This window comes from Spinacia oleracea, chromosome 4 (genome assembly GCF_020520425.1).
Source record: "Spinacia oleracea cultivar Varoflay chromosome 4, BTI_SOV_V1, whole genome shotgun sequence".
Classification (NCBI taxonomy): Eukaryota; Viridiplantae; Streptophyta; class Magnoliopsida; order Caryophyllales; family Amaranthaceae; genus Spinacia; species Spinacia oleracea.
The window spans coordinates 159,457,335-159,483,478 of record NC_079490.1 but is presented as its reverse complement, the minus strand read 5'-3'; the positions used below and the strand labels follow the sequence as shown (position 1 = coordinate 159,483,478).

The 26,144-nt window shown below is 35.9% G+C and overlaps 2 protein-coding genes across 2 annotated transcripts; one reads left to right on the top strand and one right to left on the bottom strand.

The window, feature by feature from the left end:
- Positions 1 to 3,730: 3,730 nt before the first annotated feature.
- On the bottom strand, positions 3,731 to 10,861 carry LOC110786247 (gamma-glutamyl hydrolase 2). Its single transcript, XM_021990778.2, has 10 exons — positions 10,419 to 10,861; positions 10,038 to 10,124; positions 9,335 to 9,424; positions 8,680 to 8,771; positions 8,421 to 8,481; positions 7,269 to 7,358; positions 7,089 to 7,151; positions 5,201 to 5,289; positions 4,191 to 4,283; positions 3,731 to 4,113 (listed from the first exon to the last, which is right to left on the bottom strand). Exons 1-10 carry the CDS (start codon positions 10,788 to 10,790, stop codon positions 4,080 to 4,082), a joined length of 1,071 nt encoding a protein of 356 aa, XP_021846470.1. The 5' UTR covers positions 10,791 to 10,861; the 3' UTR covers positions 3,731 to 4,079.
- A 5,790-nt stretch (positions 10,862 to 16,651) lies between these two features.
- LOC110786246 (uncharacterized) lies at positions 16,652 to 25,629 on the top strand. Its single transcript, XM_021990777.2, has 8 exons — positions 16,652 to 16,853; positions 20,581 to 20,636; positions 20,713 to 20,837; positions 22,173 to 22,332; positions 23,115 to 23,542; positions 24,175 to 24,690; positions 24,924 to 25,053; positions 25,174 to 25,629. The coding sequence occupies exons 1-8, from the start codon at positions 16,785 to 16,787 to the stop codon at positions 25,298 to 25,300; spliced, it is 1,611 nt and encodes a 536-aa protein (XP_021846469.2). The 5' UTR covers positions 16,652 to 16,784; the 3' UTR covers positions 25,301 to 25,629.
- The last annotated feature ends 515 nt before the right edge of the window (positions 25,630 to 26,144 follow it).

Sequence of the window (26,144 nt, the reverse complement as noted above, 5' to 3'; positions counted from 1 at the left end):
TGGTCGGCGACGACACGGGAACTGGTGGTCGTCGCGGCCGGTTTCGCAGGTTGGTGGTGGTTGCTGCAACAGAACCACGAGCATTAAGGAGGAGAGGAACGAAAGGGACAACGAATCAAGAAAAGGAGAACGAATAAGAGGAGAAGGAGAACGAAGGAGAGGAGAAAGAGAAAGAATTACCGGCGGCGAGGATGGTGGTGGTCCGGCGGTGTGCGGTGGCTGGCGGCTGCAAGGTTTGAGGGTTTGCTGGTTCATGTAAATTGTTGAAGGAGAGAGTGTTTGTTGTTTTTTTTGTTTGTAAATTTGAAGGAGAGGAAAGGAGAGGGTTTTGGGTTTATTATTTTGGGCTTCACCCAATTAGGCCAGGAATAGGATTTAGTTTAGCATTTAAATTCAACACCGCTTATGATTGTTTTCCAAATTCAATCGTGTTTTCGTAATTCAAATTCTTTTCGACATCAAATTCTGGAATTATTTTTGATTTCGTAAATCGTTAAAATATTTGAAATGCATTTAAATAAAATAAATATACATTCAATATATATTTATTACTAAAATTCATAAATTTCATTTAAATATAATTAATTAAACATTAAAATATATTAATAACTTTATAGATTTACGGGGGATTACATACCCTCCATACATTGGAAATATTCGAGGTAGGAAGGAACATATCGATATCGCATCGCTCTTTACAATATTTAGACCTTAACACTCTAGGCCAAAGGGAGTTCGGTTCAACAAGGACTCTTCATCCCAGCTTGGTAAGGAAAGCAGAGTTAAAGTTTTTTTTTTAGATTTGAGTCTAGCTGAAGTGTTGAACGGTTGCCTACTCCACCTTTGTTTCTTGGTAATTGAAGTGTATCCCAAGACAATAGGTGTGTTTTCTATTTCTCTTCATCACCTCCCCAAATAAACACCGTACGCTTGTCAACGGTATCGCAAATGGTACAAGGGATTTTTCCCGTTTGAATTAATTATTATGACAATATGGAAAATTTGGTAATATTAATCAAATCTTTGCCTGATTTTCTTTTATTAAGCTCACCTACGACATATTTTTTAATAATCCCACATTTACTACCAACGACTTCTGTTGGGCCCAACAGGTCATAAATTTGTTGTAGGCGGTAATATACCCCTACGTGACAATACTCTCTCTCTCTCTCTTCTCCCTCTGTATATTCAGTCATCATCATCAATTCATCACCATCTCGTTGACTTTTTCACCGATTGCCGGTCAATTAAGCCGAATAAAAATCGCAAGGTAGTAAATGTGAGATTATTAAAAAATATGTCGTAGGTGAGATTTAATAAAAAAAAATCGGCCAAAGGTAGGATTAATATTACCAAAATTTCCAATATTATTAGGTGGTAATTTTTTATCATTAATATTTTTCACACGAATACCACAGGTTCCACTCGGTCCACTCATGGGTGTTGGATGGATGAAAAACATGTGATCGGTAAACCAGGTGACAGATGGATCGGATGGTGCTGGTGATGCTTGCCCAATCTGAACCCGGTCTATATCCATCCCTAGGCCATTACCACGGTAAATAATATTTGAACTTTATGAATAAAATTTTATTTTTTTACGCAGAAATAGGAAATATATTAGTAGGAGGTAACTAGGACCTCATGAACCAGAAAGTATAGTTACAAAGGTGCCAAAAGCAGCCCATAGTCAAACCCAAAAACTTGTAATCACGACTATGGCTGAGACCAGGATAAAGCTTAAAATGTTTAGCATAATACAAAAGCAAATTAGGGAAATTAGAGCAGTTAGCAATATAATCATTGATCTTCAAACCCAACTCGAAACAGGAACTCAAGGCTAGACTGCATTGACTGGGACCAACTCCTTCTCATAGGCTTCCCTTACATTAGTAGGAGGCTGAAAATGGTAGACCTTTGGAACAGTCATGATGCGTCCAATTTCAGCGAGGCCATGAGCAACTTGGTTAACATCTCGTTTAACATGAAGGAGTGAAACACACCAGTTCCTCCTTAGGAGTGAAACAATATCATTGATGATAGGAGCTAGATGATGATCTTGGTAGCCCTTTGGATTCTCTAACATGTATTTTAAAGCCGCCGCATCTATCTCCAATTCCAGATGAGTAATCTTCCTCTCCCAAGCAATCAGAAGCCCTTCCTTAACTGCAGTTAATTCCGCTGAAGTAGGACCAAGAGATTTGAAGCGAATGGAGAAACCAATATGCCAAAGGCCTCTATCACATCTGATCACACCACCTCCTCCAGCATTGTCAATATCAATCCAGGAACCGTCAGTGTTCAATTTGAAAAAAGAGACTTGAGGGGGAGCCCACTTCCTTGGTGATGGAGGATTAGCAGAAGAGCTGGCTTCAGTTTCATCAGAAATAGACTGCACCAAAGTGTTAGAGAAAGTGTAGTCTGCCCAGAATCTATTATAAAGGCTAGCACTGCTTCCCATTTTCAGCTTAAAGACAGCATCGTTTCTATAAGACCATATGTGCCAAATTGCAATTGAAAAAATTCTTTGCCATTGATTAGACCCATTTAAATTATAAGCCACCCACTCATGCCAAGACAAGGAGTAGAATTTGATAAATTCAAGATCAAAAACTGAAGAATGATATTGAAAAAGCATAGACCAGAACGCAGAAGTACTATAGCAATCTCTAAAAAGATGTAAATTGTCTTCAGTGGAAGTGGTGCACCTGATACAGATAGGATTGAAATTCTGGATTTTAACAGCTAGAGTTTGAGCTACAGGAAGAATGGAGTGACAGACATTCCAAAGTAACATCTTATATTTATAAGGAATGTTGATTTTCCAGAGTTTTTTCCGGCAAACATTAATAAGACAAGCATTGGAATGGGGGCTAGCAGTAGAATTATATGCTGACTTAATGGTAAAGGTTCCTTTTTTATCCAAAGTCCATCTTAGTGAATCCTTGGCAGCAGTTAAAGTTGAGAGGGGAGTAGCCTTTATGATACTGCAAATATGAGAGGGGAGTAAATGCTGGATTCTAGTAAGATCCCAAGAGTTATTTTTAATAATATGGGAAACCCTCAGGTGGGCAAGTGATTCAGGAATAACAATATTAGGAAGCTGATAAAGAGGGCATTGACCAACCCAATGATTGAACCAAAGAGAAGTGTCTTCACCATTCCCAATACTAATAATCATGCCTTTTTTAACAATTTCCCTTCCTTTGAGAATATCTTTCCAAATAGAAGAAGAGTTGGAATTTGGGAAACAGTCATTGAAATTTGAGGCTTTTAAATACCTAGAACTTAGGATTTTAACCCAAAGTTTATCAGGTTGAGTAAGGATTTTCCAACCTAATTTAGCCATAAAAGCAAGATTCCATCGTTTTAAATTTCTAATTCCCAATCCCCCCAGATTGATAGGATCACAAACTCTATCCCAACTGGTTTTCGGGATATACCTAGACCTATCCACCCTATTCCACAGGAATTTTTTGCATCTAGACTCAAGCTCTTGGATAACAGTAGCAGGGAGGATGCAGGTTTGCATTTCATATAATGGATAAGCATTAAGAACAGATTTGATAAGTGTACACCTACCTGCCATATTGAGAAGTTTAGCCTGCCACCCTCTAATCTTAGAGGTAGTTTTATCTAAGAGGTTAAAAAAATCACCTTTTTTAAGTCTAATAGGGGATATATTGCAACCAAGATACTTACCAAAGGAAATATCATATGACTATCGAAATAATTGAAAACTTGGTCCGAAAAAGCCCTTTAAGTTTCACAAACATGTTAAACGGTATACACCCATTTTATTTTTATTTTTTGGGGAACTATATTTATACATCCTTCTACAACAATGAATCCTCAAATTTACAAGGACAAACAATCCAATGCAATTGTCCTTAGAAGAGCAGACAAAGGATTTTGCACTATTACACGATTTCCTATACTTGAATTGTGAAAGCATAGACTGAGACTGAATGCAAATATCAATTAAAACGAAACGAATTGAAGTTCATGCAACTCTAAAATCGCATTCGGAACACCTGCCTGAATAATGTACAACAGTAACAGCTACGCTTCCTGTAAAGTTATCCAAATATATAGACTTCATCATATCCGTTCCTGTTACGAAACAGAAGAATTAGAAAATGTTTTGTGATAATTGGAAGTGAAGGTGTATATTGAGATTGGGAGCTTACCCTTTCTTGCCACAATATGTGGGACTGTAATTGTAAATGAGATTGTTCAGCACATCCGGCACAGGTGGCCTATTAGGAGATCTCCTTGCCTCACTGCAAAAAGAAGACGTTAAGACTTACTAAACAATTTCTAATGATCAAGTAAGGATAACAACAGGTACTGGAAATTACTGTTGAGGGTATATTAACCAACTGATAGCAAGTGCTTGGACTATGGAGATGGATAAAAAAACAGACAAGACAATAAATTGACTTGAATGATTTATGTGAGAGCATGTTTATTGAAATACGGTAAATAGGATGATCTGGTGCGGAATATATAGAACACTATATTCCAGAGGACACCCACATCAGTCTCGTGACTGTCATCAGCAATCTCCGGCTGAACGAAAAGCAGCATTGGAGCATATCCTCCCTTTCTTCTGTTTCAAAACTTTTTGATAGGGGAATCTCCTTCTGGATTCTTCCCAATTAGGCATGATTATTATGAAATGCTCTACAGCCTCTAACCTAGAGTTTTTTTTTGCAAGGAGCTCAATTCCGTGGCTTCTTATCCAGCATGAGATCTTGTTTACTAAGCAGCCTCATTCACTCCTATGGATGAAGTAGATGCAAACAAACTGAAGGGTACACAGATAAGAGTCATTACGGATTTATCATTGCTTACTTGCCACACTCATGCACTACTGCAAATAAAGTAGATTGCAAACCAAATTGGAGGGCACACAGGGCACGTATTAACTCTTCCCTTTATTGGTTGACAATAATTTGATCTTGTTAGTAAATAGTGACCACTGACCAACATAAACTAAACATAAAAAGTCTACAGTAATAGATTCTTGGTGCAGCAAAAATGTGGGATCAAAAATAAGATATTGCAAGCTTCTAGTCAACCAGAAGAATTCTGCCCCTTAATGTTAGTAATCAACTAGGCTAACATAATGATTGGAAACATGGCTAAAAGTCAAAAACTTGGAAAATTAGAACGGTGATGGAAAATCAACACCTACCTAATAAAAAAGTTTGCTACATGCTGAGTGACTTGAATCGCGTCTTCTGAATGTGGAATCATTGGATAGCCCCATTCGAATGCATTTTTCTGCAGTTAGTCGATCAAGAATCATTCGATTATGTATTGTTTTGCTGAAAGGACATATACAATCATTAAAAGAACCAACAGTATCAATGTATCACAATAAATAATAGAACTTCTTAAAATCAGTAACAAATAAGCTTGCAGCTTTTTAATTCCTCTACTCTATATGATGCATCAACGAGCTTTTTCCTTCCTTTATACTGATGAACTTGTAAAAAATCAAGACAAGGTAAGGCCTGAATTATTAACTCACTCTCTTGGTCAACATTTAACGTGAAATACAACTGCAACAAGCACATTTCATTTGAGTGTCATTTGCCCATGATATCAGACTTAATGAGCTCCATTTTGGAGATTTTAGAGTATGCCACACAGTTTCATGTTACATATAAGGTCAAATGTTAATCTTGGAGTACCTTCATCTTTGAACATGTCCATTGATCGGCTTATAAACTAAAATTCTTTGGCATGACATTTTTCTAGCACAATAGGGTGTGATTCAGAGCTCTCTGAGAACTTAAACTGGAAATCAACCCACTTTTTCTCATGAGCTAGCCAAAGATCAACATCTTTTCTTTCCTAGGTTTAGAGGGTTTTTTCCCCGAAGAAAGCCCATTAGATGAGGAATCTGAGAAAACTTTTCTTCTGTCTACCAAAGACACAGGGTCTGGTGCTGTCTGATATTCTTTGTGACATCTCGTCTTTTGACTGCAGCTACAGCTAGTAGGAAGAGTCAAAGCTATTAGGAATCTTAGTTGCTTCCTTTCCTCTGTCCCGTGGGACCTCTCTTTGGTACTTAAATTACCTGATTCTCGTCCCGGAATCTGGGGTCAATCAGCCCAATCCCTGGCCTTTTTTTGAAGGATTTCCTGAGATTCAATAGAGGCATTGAAGTCAAACCGAAGACGATGTTCCTGATGTCGATCTTCATCTGGCTTCTGCTTTACTGCTAGAAATGAGAGTATTTCTGTCTGCTCCTTTTGTTTTAGGTGACGCCAGAGCTCGACGGCTATTGATGGCACGAGGTAGTTGAACTGTTGAAGGAGAACTTTTGGCTGGATTGGATCTGCCTCGTTAAATTAGCTAGCTAAAGTCTTAAACCCTTCACCCTTTCTTCTATATGGGCAACTGGAGCATTTTCTCATTTAATTATGTGTTTATGTCATTGCTCATTCCCCTTAGAAAGGAAACAGAAACAACAAAAACAACAACCTCAAATGGATATCCCCAACAACAAGGCTTTTGGAAGGTCCAGTTCTACAGTCTACGTGGCTATACCCTATATCAATCGGGCTTGGGTAATCGTGTTAGACATGGATATGTATCCCAGTATCTGACTTAGCTAACTAATGGTTACATGATTTGTCATGTGTCCATAATCATGTGAGAGTGTCAAGGACCCAACACAAGCACTTGAAAAAGGGAAGAGCTCAAAGTAACGTTGTTTATACCTCCAGTTAATCTAGAGTTTGCATAAGGGATCAAATTCTAAGACTTATCGTGGATACATTCAGACAGGTCTCATGATTCCTCAAGGATTTCTCTCAACACTTAACAGAAGATTTCCTTGCTAATCTGTAGAGTGTCTCAGCTCTCACGGGATTGCTGTTCTTTCTTTACTTTTTTTTCTTTTTATCTTTTATACTTTGGTCACATTCAAAATGTGTGCATTCTTGGGTATCAGGACTATCAAGTATCAACTTGAGAAAGGAAGTGGGGATAGGGGACATTCGGACATAAAACCTAGACCAACTTCTTGTTTATGCACATAGAACCAGAGAGACAAGTATTAACAGAGTTACCTCTGGATGCCACTGGAAACCAGTAATAGGGTACTGATGTGCTTGTACGGTTGAGACATAAACCTGAACATCAAAGAAGATATGAAGCCTCTACACACAAAAAGGTACAAAAAGAAAATATAGACAATCATCACCAAATCAATACAAAAAAGAGTTGAGACTTGGGACTGGTCACACCACCTTATTATCACTGTCTGTGCTAGTTGTTATGACATCGAAGAAACTGGATAGGAGGTGATTCGCTTGAAGTGTTTTAGGTGAAATAGCAAACTGTTGCATTGCAGAAGCAAATTATTGAGAGTGTAATTGGCAAAGCTATTTAAAAGAAGTATACGGCCAATATTAGCATCACAAGGTAAGAAAGGAGATGCAGGTGCAATGAAAGACTATAAAGCAAACAAGAGAACATGAATATTAACAGCAACCATAAGTCCATAAGAGCCAATGAACTAGAGTAAATTTTTCGCCATTTTAGAAATTTTGACGTAACAGTCCTTGAAGTACAAAAAAAGGTACAACAGGCATTAACTTTACATTTAAGGTGCATGCTGCCCATGGTTCAGAGACACTAGTCCTCACTAAAGATGGGATTGTAAAACTGGCATACAGCATCAGACTCCTCTCAGGTTGGTCATTTAACACAAGATCACAATAGTCTATAGTACCAAACCTACTTCTCTTTTATAGAACCATGTATGATAAATAAGATTCAACCAGACGTAGAACCCTAAAGAGGTTTTATCGTAGGCTAAGGATGAAACAACAGCTCCTGCATAGCATATTCTGCTATTAATTTTGGTTGATTCAATTTTATACATTACTTATCGTGAGCTAAACCACCATTATAGACAAGCCAAACGTCATGAGAACGGCGTTAAAGATTAAGTACACTGCATTCTATCATAAGCAAAGAAACAGTCATTTGCAGTGGCACATGCAATGCAAGTATGCAACACATTTTCCTTGACCAAAACTGCAAACTACATACTGAAGTCATAAGTTCATAACTATTAACTACTGAAATTTGGGCAGGGAACACAGGACAAGGGGGATAAAGCTAGACGGATACTGCGTTTTCAGTCAAAAAAATCTGTACATTAGCATATATGCAGACGATACAGCTCCCCATCAATTATCTAAAAAATAAATGACAATACCCATTGTTTAGCTATCCAAAACAGTTGATGATGCACAATTCAATTTCCTAGCAGATATTCGACTATCAAAAACCATAAGTCCATAACTATGTTAGGGGAGAAAAGGTAACGGAATTTGAGCCTCAGGATCATAACTCGTAAGTACCATAAAAAAGACGGACGTGGTCAAACTCACTTTATGGTTCTGCATTACAAGGCAATCTGTGCTCAACTTTCTCAGCAACTCGGGAGGAAACCTGCAACAGCAAAAGAAATTGAAGAGCGGCATTGGTTTCCTCGGTATTCCATGGGGTCAAAACAGCCAAAATCAGAAAACGATCCCATGTTTAGAGCTGAGACATCCATATAACTGTAAAATCGTAGGATGAAGGGAGAGAAAAATCTTCCCCTGCCAATACCATAGCTACATGGTGTAACATGTACTTTTGAAATACCTCTGAAAAACAGTTCCCGATACGTTATTGTCGACAAATTGAAGAGTAGATGCCTGATAACTTGCACTAAAATTTTCAAGGATATTGTTGTCCTGTAACAAGAAATATAAAAACTCAAGGAGTTAATTGAATTGCATATTTGTCAGAATTTTAATCAGTATATACTAGGTAGACTATGATTCAGCATCAGATGACGTTAACACTCTACACTAGCAGAAGACTGACATCATGATCGGCCAATAGAAAGCAGAAACCACTCATGGCAAAGCCTAGACTAAAAAAAATCCACTTGTGTAGTTATGTTTGTTTCTCTCATTATCTACAACTTTTGATGTGAAAAAAGATGTATTTTTGAGAGATTTCTAATCCATATCGGATGCTATATATGTGACTCAGAGTCGCATACTTGTCAAACATGGTACATGTCCAAGTGTCGGACTCAGTTTTTCTATTCAAAAATATTTTATTGAATTATGATAATCTAAGCCAATGGTTACTGAAAAAATCATAGAGAATAGTAAAAACAGATTTCGGAAACTAAGATTTTCCACCTGGAAAGATAAACGAAGCAGCAAATGTGCAACAGATGTTCAAGGACAGTGGTAGATAACTCGCAAGAAAATCATAAAACTAGTGCTGGTTACAGCTGAATCACCTTACTGACTATCATTGTGAGAAGCTCGAAACCCAGGCAGATTGCGTAACAAGGAAAGAACTTCCCTGCGTCGTTCTTCTCCAACACTTTCTGTAGAATACAGAACACAGAACCTACTCAACAAAGCAAGAAGGCAGAAGCAACTTATGATGAAAATGTCAATTCAGAATGGATAATTAACAAATTCAGAAATAAACTAATTTGACTTATCACAAGTCTCTTGGAGCAGGCAATGTTTCAAGTCATTGCCATCTGAAAGTTACTGATGCTTGTTCAGCAATCACATTTGGTATCACACAACATGGCCAATTATAAAGATCAAATTTTGTACAAAATGCAAATAACACAGATAGGTAAGAAAAGAAACATAAATATGCCACTCATCTAGTTTACGGCTCCACCAATATGCCTTGGCCTAGTGTTTAAGACTGTATGAGTAACAGGTTCGAATCTCCCTCCTCCATTTGTAATTTGTATTGCCCTTGTGGCTCACTCGCACCAAAAAAAAAAAAAAAAAAAACCTAATTCATGATTCCACTCTTTGATCTTTGCCTAAACTAGATGTAATGAAATCAGGTATATCCTTGTAGACCATATCTTTTCAAGTTATAAGATATGTTACCATAACCAACAAGTGTCTGTGTGAGTGGTGCGAGTCAGCAACGTATAAGACGATCTAAACAAGCAGTTCATAATGTCATACCTTGAATATCTGCTGCACGACCTCAAAGTACGTACCATTCTTAGCCCATCCACCAGTAAAAAGCACCCCATTTACTAACTCCAATTTCTGCAGCAACACAAATAGATAGCACAATCCAATTGACATCAAATAAAAATCACAAATCTCAAAATACCCAACAAATTTATTGATATAAATAACATAACATCAATCCGAAATCATCAAATAACACATGTAAACTGCTGCTCCCATTTCATTTTCACCTTTGTTCTTCCTCAAAAATGCACAAATTTCAACCAAAACTAATGCTAAATATTTGAAAATAAACCCCTATTCGAAATAACTCAAAATAAGCAGATGAGGAGAACATAACCTAAGCCAAGTACCGTAGTAACGACTTACCTTGAAAATAACATCAATTGGGTCAGTATAAACAAGAGGAATGACTCTAGCACCAGCAGATTCCACAAACTTGACATAAGAAGCAGCAATGTAAGACACATTAGTACCATTCTTCAACCTACCAGAGGCGCCATCGCCCGGGTGGCTAACAATCCCGATAACCGGGCGAAAATTGAGATCAGGGTCGGGCACCGGGCATGATTTTGGAGCGGGTAAATAATCTGAGCTAGTAGGAAGCATGATAATGTTGTTGTTTGGTTCTGCAGAAGTGAGTTGTTGGGAAAGAGAGGAGGTAATTAATGGAATCCATAGGAAGAACCAGAGGTTAGAGTGTAGATGAGAGGTTGAAGAAGGGGTGTTGCTGGGAAACATGATGGTAGTTGGTTCACTTTAATTATTGGATCATGGATGGATGGATAAACTCTTTGGTCTTGTTTATGATCATCTGGATTTTGGAAGTGTTTGTGTTTTGTTTTTATTATCAACATGATTCACGTTTCTGTAAAAATTAAGAGGACCACCCTAATATGTGGAGCAAAATTTGATTAACCACTTATACTACGGAGTAATTTCTTTCGTCTTTATATTTTTGGGTTTTTTAATCGACCATCTCGTTAGCTTAAAAACGCATGCATATTTAATGTTAAATTAGTGAATGTCCGTGCAATAATATTGGCACCTATAAAAAGTATAACAAATCTTTTAATCAACAATGTTAACTACAAGTCTACAATGTTTATGTGAAGAAATGTACAATTTTTATAAGAAGAAAGAATCAAACGGTTATATTTGGCTCGTTAGGTTTCAGAAAGCTAGTCTTTACGACCTAATTTAGCACTTTTAAATCTAAATGAGTATTTGGTACAATAAGTTTCAAATAGGGGTATTTGGTACAATAAATTTCAAAATAGGTGTATTTGGTAAATTAAATTTATGACTTAACGGAACACTGATGGATCGTCAAAAAATTGGGTATTTGGTTCACTTAAATATAAATCAAAAGGTCTTTCGCGCACAAGGGGTACAATAAAGATAACTTTTACCCATTTTTTTGTAACTTTAACCTAGTTTTAATTAACTTTTATATTAGTAAAAAAAGTTGGTAGAAATGATTAAATGGTTAATTTTATACATTATTAGTGGTTTTGAAGAAATATGTTTTTACTGAAATGAAAAAAGTTATCACTAAAAAACAGATAAGTTTTACATATATAAGCTTAACTTTTAAACATTTTGAGTTAACTTTTACTCCGATGTACAATATTTATTGTACAACCTTTGTAAATAAGAATTTGTGAATATAAATAGGGGTATATTGCGCTTTTTGAAAACATGAGGGGTATTTGGTGCGTTCCGTGAAACCTCGAGGACATTTCCTACTCTATAAATATGAGGCTAGCCCTCATAATTTAAGAACCCATATGTTGAGTAATATAGTATTTTGATGATTATGAACAAATGATGATTATCTAACTAATGTGTGTATTGTTTAGATGTGCATGAACAAGTAATGACGGTTAATACAGATCATTTAATTGGAAGATTCTGAAGATATATACAAGAAGAAGTGAAGTTCCTGAAAGGAACTCTAGAAGTGAAAGGAACTTCAGAAGAGAAGTCTAATTATATAAGTGTACCATTAGACTTAGAGTTTGTTTCCTTAACTACTGCATACTTGTTTATTAGTTTAGTTTTCTTCATCTTGCTTGTATTGGTTGTCATCACCGACTTTATGGTTTTGATGATAACTAGCAAACGACTAACCTATGTTTGAGTTCCAATATGTATACTAAACAAATATAGGTTTGATGAGAAACAAACATGAAGAGTTCAAGTCAATAAATCAAGTATCCAAGCAGCAACAGAGTTCTTCAAAGGAACACAAACAGATCAGTTCCTCAGCAGAACCTAAGAGGAACAACGAGTATAAAGTTCCTGAGTAGGAACAAGCATGGAGAAGTTCCAGAGGCGGAACTATCAACATGAGGCTCTTGAGTTGGAGCATCATGAAGCATGAAGAAGAAAATAAGAGTTTATTTTCTAGGATTCATGTAAGTATGTAGAAACTTGAATAATTAAGGAACACGTTGTCAAAAGGAACTTGTCGGAACTTATGAGAAATAACGTCAGTTTATTTTCCTATAATATTCCTAGTCTTAAGGTAATTTTAAGTGTCAATGACGTGGCTTTTAAAACTCCTAGTTGTTAGGGATTTACCTTTGACTTTGAGTATTTATCTCCTAGTAAAACTCTATTTATTTATGTTTTTAAAATAAAAGATAATTTTTGTAAAATCTTATCTAGGTTAGGATTCTGATTTTAATATCATATATTTATTTATTTATTATTTAAATTTCGTTTTTAATAAAGTCCTATTTAATCTAGGTTTTGTTTTGAATATCTTTTGCGTTTTTATGTGTTTAATTTTTTTTTTTAATAAATAAAAAAGAATTAATCTTTTTGTAAAATAAAATCTGATTATTAGTTATTTTATTTTAATAAAATTTATTTTTCTATTTTATTAAAATCAGGTATAAAAGGTTTTGTTTTAGAAAATTAAAATCATTGTTTTACGTTGTTTTGAAAAAACTACATAAGTGGAGAAATAATAGGAGATCATGGAAAACCTGATTATGCTTGGACCTAACTCCATGATTTTCTCTACTGACTAAAGTCATGGGATCATGCCTAAATTGAAGGGCTTAGTGGTTGTTAGTGGAGAAGATTATGGAGAAAGTGGTTGAGGTATCTTGCTCTATAAAAGGAGAGCTTTCTCATTCATTCAAGAGCGTCTGACTCTTGCAGTCATTCCAAAGGGTCTGATTTAGGTGGGATAATTTCATAGAAAAATTTATTTGTTTTTCACATTTTTCAGTCAGTTCCAGCAGTTCCGAGTTCCTGTCAGTTTCGAGTTCCTTTACAGTTATTCACTCTCTACATATTAGAGTTTAATCAATTATCAAATGTCTATATTTTAAGAGTTGTTCAAGGGTTGAGTGAGCTCTTGTAATGGGTAATTTGTCAAGGGTTTGAGTGAATTCTTGTATAAGTTTTGGGCAGGAACTTGAGTGAGTTCCTGATGTGTATGGGGTAGGAACTTGAGTGAGTTCCGGTTGTATTTGGGTAGGCTTTGAGTGAAGTCTATGAGAGAGAAGCAGAGAGGCTTTGAGTGAAGCAAAAGAGTCAAGAGAGACTTCTAGGGAAGTCAGTGAGAGCGTAGTTGTTTGAGGAACAACTATTGGGAACTTGAGTTCGTAGAGGAACTCAAGTAAAGCCCGAGTTCCTTATAGGTTTGTAACTGAGTTGTTGCCCTATAGTGAAAAGAGTTTAAGTTGAAATCCCTAGTGGGTCGAGGTTTTCTTTCTAGTTGGGCCTAGAAAGTTTCCTCGTAAAATCTCTCTTGCATTGTTTCTCTACTTGCTTAAAGTTTCTTTATAATTCCGCAAAATTGGCTAGAAAGTTCCATACTACAATTCACCCCCCCTCTTGTAGTGTTCCATCCGAATAACACCATATATCATATTCTTTACTTAGATTGTGTTCAAGGGAGAACATAGTTTACAGCTAGCCTAACCCGAGTGCATAAAACATTAGTGAATATCCTAATTATATATTAATTATTTTAATTACTAACTAATTAAAAAGTTAAACCGTGTAAAACTTTGAAAAAAAGCAGATTATTTTTAAAGTTAACCCACCCAAAACTTAAAAAATGAAAACAAGCCCATCAATTATGATGGTTAGTTCCTCCCCTGTTCGTATTCTGCTTTTCTTCTTCTTCAAATTGGAAAATCAACATAAATCTCAAATTAAATCAAATGGGTATTCGATTTCTTCTTTGACCTTTTTAATAGTTATTTATTGAGCCTCTGGAAGGTGCTAGCACGGCGAGGAGAGAATCGATTGATGACATCAACATTAACCAGCAAAGTGGGCCAGCCATAGTGGGTTAGTGAGTCCACCGCCGCAAGGGTCAATGACGTGTCGACAGAGCTCGGAGGTGGAGAAATTAGACGAATGTCGGGGAAGCTTGTCGCTGCTATATTAGGCGAAAGCAACGAGCTTTTCCGAGTTAATCTCGTTGATTGGGAAAATTATCCCAATCAAATGGCATTTTCGTAAATAAATGAACATTTTATTACGAAAATGCCATTAAAAGTGGGCCTAGCTACAGTCACGTGCTATTTGATATGGGCCCATATACAGTCAACATTATATTTTTAAATACATCAACAACCATGTACTCCCTCCATTTCTTTTTGATGTATCCATTTGGAATCTGGTGTGGTTTTTAAGAAAAATGGAATATTGGTTTGTATGGGTATAAGTGTAATGATTGGGTGTAAGAGATTATAATAAATAAAGGAGTGAGAAAATAATAAAGAAATAAGATAAGAGAGAGGAGTGATAATAATGGGTAATAAAGGAGGTGAGAGAGTGGGTATATGGGGAAGGGAAAAGAATTATATATTATGGGTGGGGAAAATTAGGTGGGAATATGGGTAGAATCTTTAGGTATTTTGGTAATTAGATAGAAATGTAAAGGTATTTTAGGATAAAATGTATGTCCAAAAATAGAATAGATTCTAAATGGATACAACAATATGAAACGCTTAAAATGGAAACGGATACAACAAAAAGAAACGGAGGGAGTAATATACCGGCAACGACTAGCAATATACAATAAACATCCATTAATATGCTATCAACAACTATAAAAATACAGTCAATCACTTACAATGAACAATATTGAACTTTAGTAATGCATAATCACTCATAGAATATACAATCAACGACTAATATTAAACAATCAACACCAATTAATATACAACCAAGAACTACTAATATACAGTCAACAGATAAAATTATACTGCCTATACTTTCCCAGCAAAATATTTACGAATTTGCCATTTGATTGGAAAGTTTTCCCAATCACTGAGATTAACTCGGAATTTCTCGAAAGCAACTACATTTTTAAGGAGGAAAGAGAAGAAGAACAACGTCAATGCGAAGGGTTTTCATTCGGTTGTGGAGGAGTTCCGACGGGTTGTTGGCTACCCCATTTAAATACGCCATCGCCGCATCGAAAAGATTTGGGAGGGTTGTTTGAAGAGCTAGCAAGAGGTGTTTGTTGGTGGTGTTGTTCTACTAGTATAGTGATACTCCTCATTGAGTTGTTGATTTTTCTCATTGAAGAGGAAGGAGGAGGAGAACACGAAGAGATTTGTGGGCTTTTTTTTAAGTTCATTGTTTTAATTTTTAATTAGTATTTAAATGATTAATATATAATTAAGGTGATTATGGTGTTTTTAGTTGACTAATTGGTTAGAAAATAGATTAAATGACATCTGGGTAGTAATTGACATCAAATGTTAAAGATGTAGATGGTAATTGACAACTTTTAAAGATGTAGTTATTAATTCACAAACTCATCAAAAAACAAGGTAGTAATTGACAAATTTTCCCCGAATGTTTGATATATTATGATCGTAGCTATGGTGAAAGAAAGTTTTATTTGATTCGTTTGTTATGTATTTCTTAGATTCAAATCTTTATGTAGATGCCGTATGACTTTTTATTAATGAATTAATTTGATTATAAAAATAAAATAAAAAAATAAAATAAAGGGGAGCTTCCCCGTAGAAGTACCTCTTGGCCTCAAGTGGCTTGTGTCTATAAGGACATAAGTGAGTACCAATACAAAATATGTTATTATCAGTAACACAAAATGACATGTATTGATACTTCTTAGTAATTTTATGTTTTTGATACTGATAAATTATGTGTTTATATATACTCAAAATAATTGTATTTGGATCACTTGTGTCCATATATAAACATATAGTTGTATACGTATGTGGACCGCAATTTAGAAGGTGGACCATGGTGCACAGTGAGCATGGTGGACCTTAAGAACACTAGTATATAATTAAAAGAACATCTGGTTACGCGAAAAGAACATGAATAAAATTTTTTTATTTATATTTTTAATAAATAGTAAAATAATATATTAATTTTTTATAACAGAAAAGTGAAATATTATACTGCATGTTCTTTTGTCGTAGTGTTATGTTCTTTTAAGTATGCACATATGTTCTTTTGGTGTACCATGTTCACTGTGCACAATGGTCCATAGTCCACAGATTGGTATATGTACACAGGCCATTGTAGGTTTTTAGAAATACTCATCTCACCAAGTGGCCCCAACGCATACAATGGCGGGAAAATTACTTTGCCCTACGCGGCTACGCAACACCTCTCACTCTCTCCTCTCAAAAATCCCTAACTTGTTGATTTCCCTCTTCTTCTTCTTCTTCTTCTTTTCTTCCTGTCTCTCTTTCTCCTCCCTCCCATTGGAATCATACAATGTCGGAAATCGAAACCCTAGCAATCCTCGAAGAATTATCATCCCTGGTCTCCGACCGCCTTCAAGTGGTAATTTCTATCTTTTTGCAATCACTATTTTCTGATTAACCTAATTATGGAGGAATTTGATGAAGCGTGATCAGCCTCCCTTCATTGCCGCACTTTAATTTGATGAATTATTTGCAATTGTTGTCGGAGAATTTCTGTAATTGTTGTCGAAAGCAATGAATTTTCACAGGTTAGCAGTATCAATTTGTTTGTTTTAATGAATTAGATGCGATTTTTGCTTCACAAAGGGATGGTCGTACACTAGTACTTAAGACGAGATAACATTGAGTGGTTTTTGAGGATGGCCAAAGCCGAAAGGGGAGTGTTCTCTTGTATGGGAGTTTTTGTTTCTGTTTTAGTGGAAGTTGAATTGTTATTTACGAGTTAGAATCTTTTTTCGGTTCAATTTAGTCAATCTGTGACTGCCATCCAATTTTTAGTTACCATTAGGATAGTCATAGTTTGTGACTTTGAACTGATTTTTATGATATATGATAGAAGAAATGTCATGTTTGATTATGATTCATTGATTCCCCAAAGAAAAGGAAGGGACAGCGTGAGCGGCTGCTGTAGATTTAAGTCTCGTGTTTGTGCACTTGGATTTTTTTTTTTGAGTTCTCATGGACTTTTATTCTAAATTAAGGAATTATGAATTAATCCAGTCTCCTAAGTAAGATTTAAACCTACAACCAATTAGTTCAAAGAGAACTGTTGGAACATTGAGCTAATGAGGAATAGCGTGAGCCGTGAAACTCGATCTTATAGAGTTCACTACTTTACCACAACAACAACGGCAAAGCCTTAGGCTATGTTATGTTCACCTTATTTTCACTTATTTCAGGAAAAAAATAAGTTCAGATAAGTTCAGTTAAGTTCAGATAAGATAAGTTCATGAAAAATAAGAGTTGACCAAATATAACTTATAACTAAAATAAGTTTTGATAAGTTCAGATAAGTTCAGATAAGATAACTTCATGAAAAATAAGCGTTGACCAAATATAACTTATAACTAAAATAAGTTTTGATAAGTTCTAATAAGTTCAGATAAGTTTAGATAAGTTCAGTTCAGATAAGTTCATGAAAAATAAGTGAAAATCAGGTGAATAGAACGCACCCTTAGTCCCAAAATGATTTGGGGTCAGCTAACATGATTCGTCATAGGAGATCGTTAGGAGTTCACTACTTCACCATGATGGTAATTTCTAAAGCAACATAAGTCCGAACTATGATTTACCTCAAGTCTAACGGAAGTTAGATTTCCTGTTTGCAGAAGAGATGGTGGGGAAATTCTAGATGACTCAATATGTTTTTGACAAGTTGCACACTTGCACTATGCTTCAACCACTCAACTTTAGATCCATATTTCTCTCATGGAGAATGATGATTTTAAACATTTGGCACCAAATTTCATGTTGAGACAGTGGTTTATTATCGCTATTTTTAGGCAAGATTTTCCTGTAGCATGTTGTCTACGTAATACGGAGTATAACAAACAGTTAATTTCTTATTTATAAAATACTTTGCATTATTTGAATTGTGTTCTGTCAGTAGTTGTGGTTGATCTTTTGCCTTGGTAATATCTTTGAGAGAATTCCGTACTGTACTGCCTCCTTGCATTGGTTGGAACATGACTGTTAAAAAACTAGTAAAACAAGGACACTTTTACCCTTGTCTTGGAACTGGTTAATATGTTACAAGATGGCTCAGGATTATGAAAAGAAGTTGACTTTAATTTATATTCTACCAAAATGCGAGTATACATAATTGATACTCTATAACAGAAAGCCATAAAAAGATATAAAAAACAGGACTATTGAATGTAGAAAAATGCAAAACAAAATTGGACTATTGCATAAAAGACCACTAGACCAGCTAGCAAACTTCAGGGACGCAGGTTGTAATGTACTACCCTCCTCGGGCCTTGGTTATATTCAGATTTCTCCCAAAATTTTCTTCACTCCTGTTTTCGTGCAATGCACAACAAAAGAAATTTGTGTGCTCTTTCTCCATCACGTCAAGGTCTTCAACCCTTTTCTTTTGTTCTCCATTTCAACACTTTCTCTTACTTTTTTTCTCTTTTTATTTCGGCTTTCAAATTTCTAACTTTTACTTATATTAAATAATCTCGATGTCAAATCTACTTGTGATGAAAATCAAGGGAAGGGGGAAGCATTTTACAATATCTGCAATCCATGATGTGGGTACTAATTACTAAAGGGCTGTGCTATTAAAAACTTGAATTTAGTGAGAATGCAAGAACATCACTCAAAAAGCTGGTGAGAAAAATTGATGTATAGTAAGTAGAGGAACATAGTTCTACTTCTACCGAGGATTTGTTGAAAATGGGGACAAAAGGTGATACATGTATTTAAGATCATTTCAAACTTTCATCCCCTGACGCGGACATGATGTATGATAGAGAATAGGGGACACTGGTGTAAACCTAAAAAGATTACATGAAATACAGGTGACTGGTCAAGTGAAGAAGTGCTTTATGAATATGTGTTGGAACTTTTTGACTCAATTAGTTAGTTAGAGCTACGTCCATTATGCTTTTTGTATCTTGTTACTTGTAGACGATTGGAAAGCAATTTTTTTAGCAAACCCTTATCTTCAGAAATTGTCTTTCCCTTCGAGGGGAGACTGGATTATATGTTAGTCTTGTTTGATGATACTTCTTAGAGCTTATCTATCGCAAATACATCTATGTGCTCATTCTAATGTACACATCAATTCAGTGTCATCACTGCCTAATGCCTCTAGATAGGCTCATTCTAATATCGACTATAACTATTACAATCTGTTTGGTAGCTGGTAATAAATGGTGGAATGAGAATGAATCTAAGTTTGATTTGGAAAGGACAACATCATAATATCCGTGGTAAAACAATCTCATCTTCAACTTGTGTTTTCTTCATAATTTTTCATTCCGAGTCAATACTCGATAGACTCAATACCACCCCCAAATGGTAATGGAAATTTATGTAGAAAAATACTCCGCCCGTCTCAGATTGGTTTTTACACTTTCCATTTTCATCCGTCCTAAATTAGTTTTTACACTTCTATTTTGGGAAAGGTTTCACAATTATTTTAATACATCAAAATCTGTCCACTACCATAAAGTTAGTGTCCCACTCTCTCTCACATTTCATTAAAATAAACACTTCACTATCTACTTTTCGGTAAAATATTACCCCACTATCTACTTTTCCATCTATTTTTCTCATTATCATTCATTATCATTACCCCATTGCCTCAAAGAGACTCCTGCAAGAATAGGGGTAGGGGGGGGTCGGACGTACACAACCTTATATCCTAAAACTATGTGACATGATAAGTGTCACAACTAATATGGGACGGATGGAGTAGACAATTTGAGGTGAACTAGCATTAGCATCATGAGAATAGACATGGATTTTCCTTACAAATTTACATATAAACCTATTCCCATTAACACCATTTATTACCGTCTACCAAACAGATTGTTAGTGTTCCTTGTTAAGATGTCATTGAGGTATCCCTTCATTGTGGATATCTTGTGTTTGACTCAATTTAGAATACAAATTATTCATGATAATGTTTATGTTGCTGATGGTAGCATAACTAATACTCGTTGTGAAAAGCTGTGAGTTGAAGCAGTAAACACTATGGTAGTGTTGTTTTCAATCTTCTTGAACTGCATGTTTGGTCAGTGCATTGCTTCTGGCATTGGATGTTCTTTGTGACTGACGGTTAATTCCCTTATCAGGTTTCTTACAAATGGCTTAGTCGAAACTTTTTGGTGTCATCAAATGCTGCAAAAAAGTGAGGCACCTCATTGAACAGGTTTTGCATTTGTTTTCCATTGTTGTGCTGACGCTTACACTTTGAGTTTGTCTAGGTTGCTTCAGGAATTTGTGGAGAAAAACAAAAATGATTTTGAAGCTGTGTACACTATAGCAGGATGGTTGAAGAAAACTCCACCAACTTATCATATAAGACTCGTTCCACAGCCGAAACTTGCAGGTTAAAGCTTACAAATGCTATTTTTATAGCCTTTTTAGCAAAATAAATTGTTGTTATTTTTTCTTTTTTGGTGTTGGGTAATTTGTTCTTTAAGTAAGCAACATTATTTGTATATTGCATTTATAGCAAACATTTTTCAACCTCAGAGTTCCTAGCGCCGTGAATCATCTAGGATGAACATTGCTAAAAATCAGGATTTCAAAAGTCAGGAATTCTTCAAAACTGCTTAGGCTTAAGCCTAAAAGAATGACCTATTTTCATCTTTCTGTTACAAGAAATTTTCAATCAAACTTCTATCCACATCACTAACTTTTTAGGGTTTACAACAAAAATTCTATGCTTCACATCAGTTTTTATTTTCTTCACAACGTTATCAAAACACCACAGTTTCTGATGCCCAATAACTCCTTTCCTTGCTTGCTCTATTTGATAAGTCACTGCTAAGACACACTGTGAAGATGCTTCTTCTGAATTTTGAACCTTCCAGTCTTCTAGGCATCCTCAGTGCAACTTTGAAGTGTACCTATGCCCATCCATTGAGCCACCATCTCCGAGCATATTTACTATAAATACATTAAAACAAAAGTATGGGTCTCAGTTCCTGCTCCAGACCGGAGAGAGGAACTATAAGTGCTGATTCCATACTTTTGTTCTCAGCCAACCATGCTATGAAATTATGTTTCTGGGTTGCATTTCTTTCTGACACAAAGGTATTCCACTTGCATTTCTGACTTGCAGGCCTCAAAGCATCACAAGTTTTACTAATCACACACTTCCCTGCCCCAGCTGAACAGGGATAATTTAGTGTTGAAAGCATGTTAATAAGTATGATAGCTACATGGACTTAGTCGTAATCTTGGATGATCCTGTCACCCTGATAATGTTTTGTGGTGCTCCTTATGGTTGTTACAAAGCCTCAAGTTCTTCAAAGAGATTTGGTATTTGATATCAGTGGTCAGCAATATCGTCTTAACAGTTGGAAGTTGACCAAAAATCACCCAATGAGCCTCTGTAACTAAGTTCTGAAACTTAATTTGGAAGAGACTAAATATCTATTATGTTGTTAAATGATATCTTTTGTTACTTAAACCAACTATATCATACCATTAACTATGCGTCATGCGGGGATTCTCCTTCCTTACAGCAGGTGAGGTGTACATAACTTTACATGATTGCAATTACCAAGAAGCATGTTCCTTTAGACTTGGGATTTGAGGGGGTCATAAATGGCTTACTACACAACAATTAAAATTTAGTTTGCAGGTCAATGACAGTTGTCTGCTTCCAAAGTGTTTGAGTATTTATTGTTGTGTTTTGAATGAATAATTTGTGCAGAAGCTAAGCACGATTTTGATGGTAACTGCTCCGTCCAAGTCTACAGTGTACAGGCTTGTATCCCAAAAGACCCAGCTGCTATTTGGAATGCAGAATATATTCAAGCTGAAGAGCTTTTTAAGCAACCTATTGCAGTAGATAATTGTCTCAGAGATAATAGGTAAATCTCTTACCTATCTGAAGCTTTTAATGAATGTGCCATGCTGTGTTCCTTTCAACCTTTATTGAAATCTTGTGTCTTCTGGATGACTTCCTTGATATGCATTAGTCGTGATCTAAATGTTTAAAAATATTTTGTGATGGGAAGGTTGCTTATTTTGAACAGCCTCTGTATACTGTAGAATTGTGGATCTCAGTGCTGGTTGGATAATTTAATTATTTTGAAGAACAACTGAACTCACTGTTTTACTTATAATTTAGTCTGTAAATAACTTTCAAGGTTAACCGCAACAAAAACAAGATTCCCTAGCTTTGATGAGCGTGAAATAAATACTGCTTGAAATATGTCTATTTATTCTGGTAGCTTTATGTAAAGAGAATAATCAACTAAAGAACCTAGCTGGCCAGGCTTGTGGAAGGCATACCAGTCTTCCAAACATATATTTCCTATCTTTAAGTTTCCTTTTACTGAGGTTTCATGAGAAGACGACTTTGGGAATGGCTCTCAGGGCCAGAAGGTGCTCTTTGTAACTTCTTAGTAGCCGAGGCTTTTTTTTTTTTTTTTTTTGAGGAAAAGCTGTGGTTCTTCTTAATTCTGCTGTTACTTAACATCTTTCTGCCTTATTTTCTGAAGACAAACTGCATTCGTAGAAGCTACCATTTTCAACACTCAGCTTGATCTGAAATAAGTTTTACTCTCTGCCTTGCATGCTTCTCCCATCCTCACTCTCTCTTTAATCTTCAAACCTGTGCAAATTACTTTTCCTGTATTTTTTGGTTCAGGTTCTGTGGGGTCTCAAATTCCTTGGTTAAGCGTAATGCCGAGGGAGCGCCTGTAGCAATTACAGTGCCACAAGCTAAAGGTATAGGGAATCCAGGTCAGGCTTTAGGCAGTTCTGTTAAACAAACTGGCTCGGTTTTGCAACCTCAGCCAAAAAAATCGGAGGATGCAAGCCCAAAATTAGCCCTACAGCGTTCGAGTGTGACTACTCCCAAAACAGAAACTGACAGATCTGGTACTTGTGATATTATGCAAATCAAGGCACCAGACAAGGATAAAACATCTCTTCCAGTTAAGAAGAAAGGTCAGAGTGATAAGACTTCAGCCGGATCTAAAACCTCCTTAACAAACTTATGGGGTCGTGCATCATCAAAATCCAAATCCACTAACTCTTCTGTTGAAGAAAAATGTGTTGCTTCAAAGACAAACGGTAATTGTCAAATTCTATAAATATTTTCTTTGCTCTAATTTGATTTCTGTTGCCTACCAAAGGCAGTGTCAGTTGTATGGAACTTTTTAGCAACTTATTGATATAGACTTAACGTCTAAGTCGGTCTTTCAGAACATATTCAGAGACAATAGATGAAAGAACCCCTTGAGTTTTCATTCCTAATGTGGTTCTGTTGTAGAATTCATTTTACCTTGAAGTCAATGGAGTATTTTGGCATTGAGATATGATTGTACCTCAGGTCTGGAATAACAATCCTAAAACTTTAAGTGATATTTTAGTGACAGGATCAAACTACGTGTGAGCTGCAACAAGAAACTGATTAAGCATGAGTTTGAAAACGGAACCTTAAGGTGTCACCTTCACTGTTCTATTATTTTCATAGTTATTTTGGTAAAAGACAGCATCTATGGAACTGTTGCCACAAAAATGTGCCCTCTGGCATTGGGGACCCTTTCCTCAGTGTAGTCTTAGTATTTTCTTGAAGTTCTGCATCTATTTGCATGTTACGTGCTGCTTGCATGCTTGCCTGTGTGGTCTTAGTATTTGCTTGAAGTTCCGATTCTCTATTCTCTCAGTGTGTTATAACTTGTTTGACCATCATTCTTGTGCAGGTGTTTCAGTTAGTGCAGATGCTCAAATTACTGCTTGTGAATTATCGGAGGCTGCAAGTAGTGATGATAATGAAGCAGATGTCAATTTTAAGAGAGCTTCTAATGACGGTGGCAAGAAGAGAAGGGTAGTATTTGATGACTCGGATGAAGAGGATTATGAAACTGCTGTTAATTTGGGATCACCTGATGTTCCAAATGCAAAATTATCTCAAGATTCTAAATTTAAGAGTGGAACATTAGACATAGAGAACAAAAAATTGAACTTTGACAAGCAGGATGATTGCAAACCAATAGTGAAGGAAGAGACAGTAATAGATGATGCCAATCCTTATGCTAAAGAAGAATTTTCAGCTCTTTACATGTGCAAGAATGTAAGGGTTGCCACTTCAGAGAAAATCCATGAAAGAACTCCTGATGTTGATACAAGTAGTAAGAAGAAAGCAACAGAAGCTGCTCCAAGTTCACCTAAAAGAAGAAAAGTATTGAAGACACGAATTGATGAACGTGGGAGAGAAGGTACTGCAAACTGTTGCTTTTCGATCTCTTCATATTTCCTCTCGTGAATGTTTCTTGTGCATTTTCTTTTAATGTTTGTGGAGGAAATTTTTCGTAACTCTTTTTTATAATCCTCACTCGGCAAATCTTGCCAAATCCAGGATATACATGTGAGAAAAATGGCTTGTGTTTATCCTTAAAGTATTAGTTCTTGCTACATAGTAAAACTTGTGGTCTCTTGCTTCTGCTTGTAGTCACTGAGGTCGTATGGGAAGGTGAAGAGGTAGACACGAAGGACACAAATCCAATTAAGAGTGTTAGCGAAAGTGTTAAAAGTAGCAACGTCCAGGCTAAAAAGGTTGAAGAGAGTGGACCTGTTAACAGGTTAGGTTGATCACTTTCTGTCACTAGAATCCTCGTGTTTACAGTAGAAACAAGTTTTCTTTCCATTTCACAAACCTTACTCCTTTTATAATTATTTTGCTAACAATTTACTCTTCCCAGGAGTAGTACAACTAAGAAGTCTCCAGCAGTTGGAAGCACAGCTGCGGGAAAAGCTGGTGGTAAGAAAGGAACAAATTCAAAGGATCCCAAGCAAGGAAACATATTATCATTCTTCAAGAGAGTATGATAGTTCTGTGAAATGATTTAGTGTCTTTAACTTTTCATATTTTTGACAGCATATGAAATGCTTTCAGCCTTAGTACATTGGATTGCCACTAGGTTCAGTATGTAATTATGTTGTGCTGTAATCTTATGAGCATCTGAGTACAGAATCCATTTCAGCTCTTCTGCCATGCCTCTGCTGTTGTATTGTTAAAGGGGTACCTTGGTTAATTTGTGGCTTGAGTAAATGACTCAATGATCAAGTGTGGAGTGGAAAATGAACATGTTATATTCGTAACGAAAGATGATGGATTATAATTTCCTACTCCATTGAAATAAATGCAGGTTCAATTAGTCAAGTCCATGGTAGAACAGTTTCAAATTAAGAGACAATGCGGGAAAAAAAATGTACTAGGAGTAACAGAAGGGCTTGCCCTCTTAGCTAGATAGTGGGCTTGACGAATCGTGTTTCTACTTAATTTACGAATAAGAACGAAAGAGGTGGCCTTTGCCATGTAACTTTTTATAAGGGCATAGTTGTACTTTCACATTAATTATGAGGGTGATATTAGCGTACGCGGGCGTCGAATAACGATACACTTAACTTTTAGATATTTTAATTTTTTGTAGAGTCTGTTACAATGTTTAAATACTAGTTCTTGTTTTTCACAAGTTAACCCTCTTAAAATTATATTTATTGTTTTTCTTCCTCTACTGTTTTGGTTAATTTGCCGAATCCTTTTCGTTTGAGGTTCTTATCATGGTTTGGATGGTGTGACTTTATCCCTCTATGTTTACCTCCCTCGTAGTTGGTTTGTTAGTTCTTCGGGTTGGCTTGATTTACTTTTTGTTGTGGTGTTAATTAAGTT

Coding starts and splice junctions, on each gene's coding strand:
- LOC110786247 (XM_021990778.2), bottom strand. CDS start 10,790: ATGTTTCCCAGCAACACCCCTTCTTCAACCTCTCATCTACACTCTAAC. Junction 5,290..7,088: donor GTTTCCAGTGGCATCCAGAG/GTAACTCTGTTA, acceptor GACTAACTGCAG/AAAAATGCATTCGAATGGGG. Junction 4,114..4,190: donor ACATATTGTGGCAAGAAAGG/GTAAGCTCCCAA, acceptor GTTTCGTAACAG/GAACGGATATGATGAAGTCT.
- LOC110786246 (XM_021990777.2), top strand. CDS start 16,785: ATGTCGGAAATCGAAACCCTAGCAATCCTCGAAGAATTATCATCCCTG. Junction 22,333..23,114: donor AATTGTCTCAGAGATAATAG/GTAAATCTCTTA, acceptor TTTTTGGTTCAG/GTTCTGTGGGGTCTCAAATT. Junction 23,543..24,174: donor TGTTGCTTCAAAGACAAACG/GTAATTGTCAAA, acceptor ATTCTTGTGCAG/GTGTTTCAGTTAGTGCAGAT.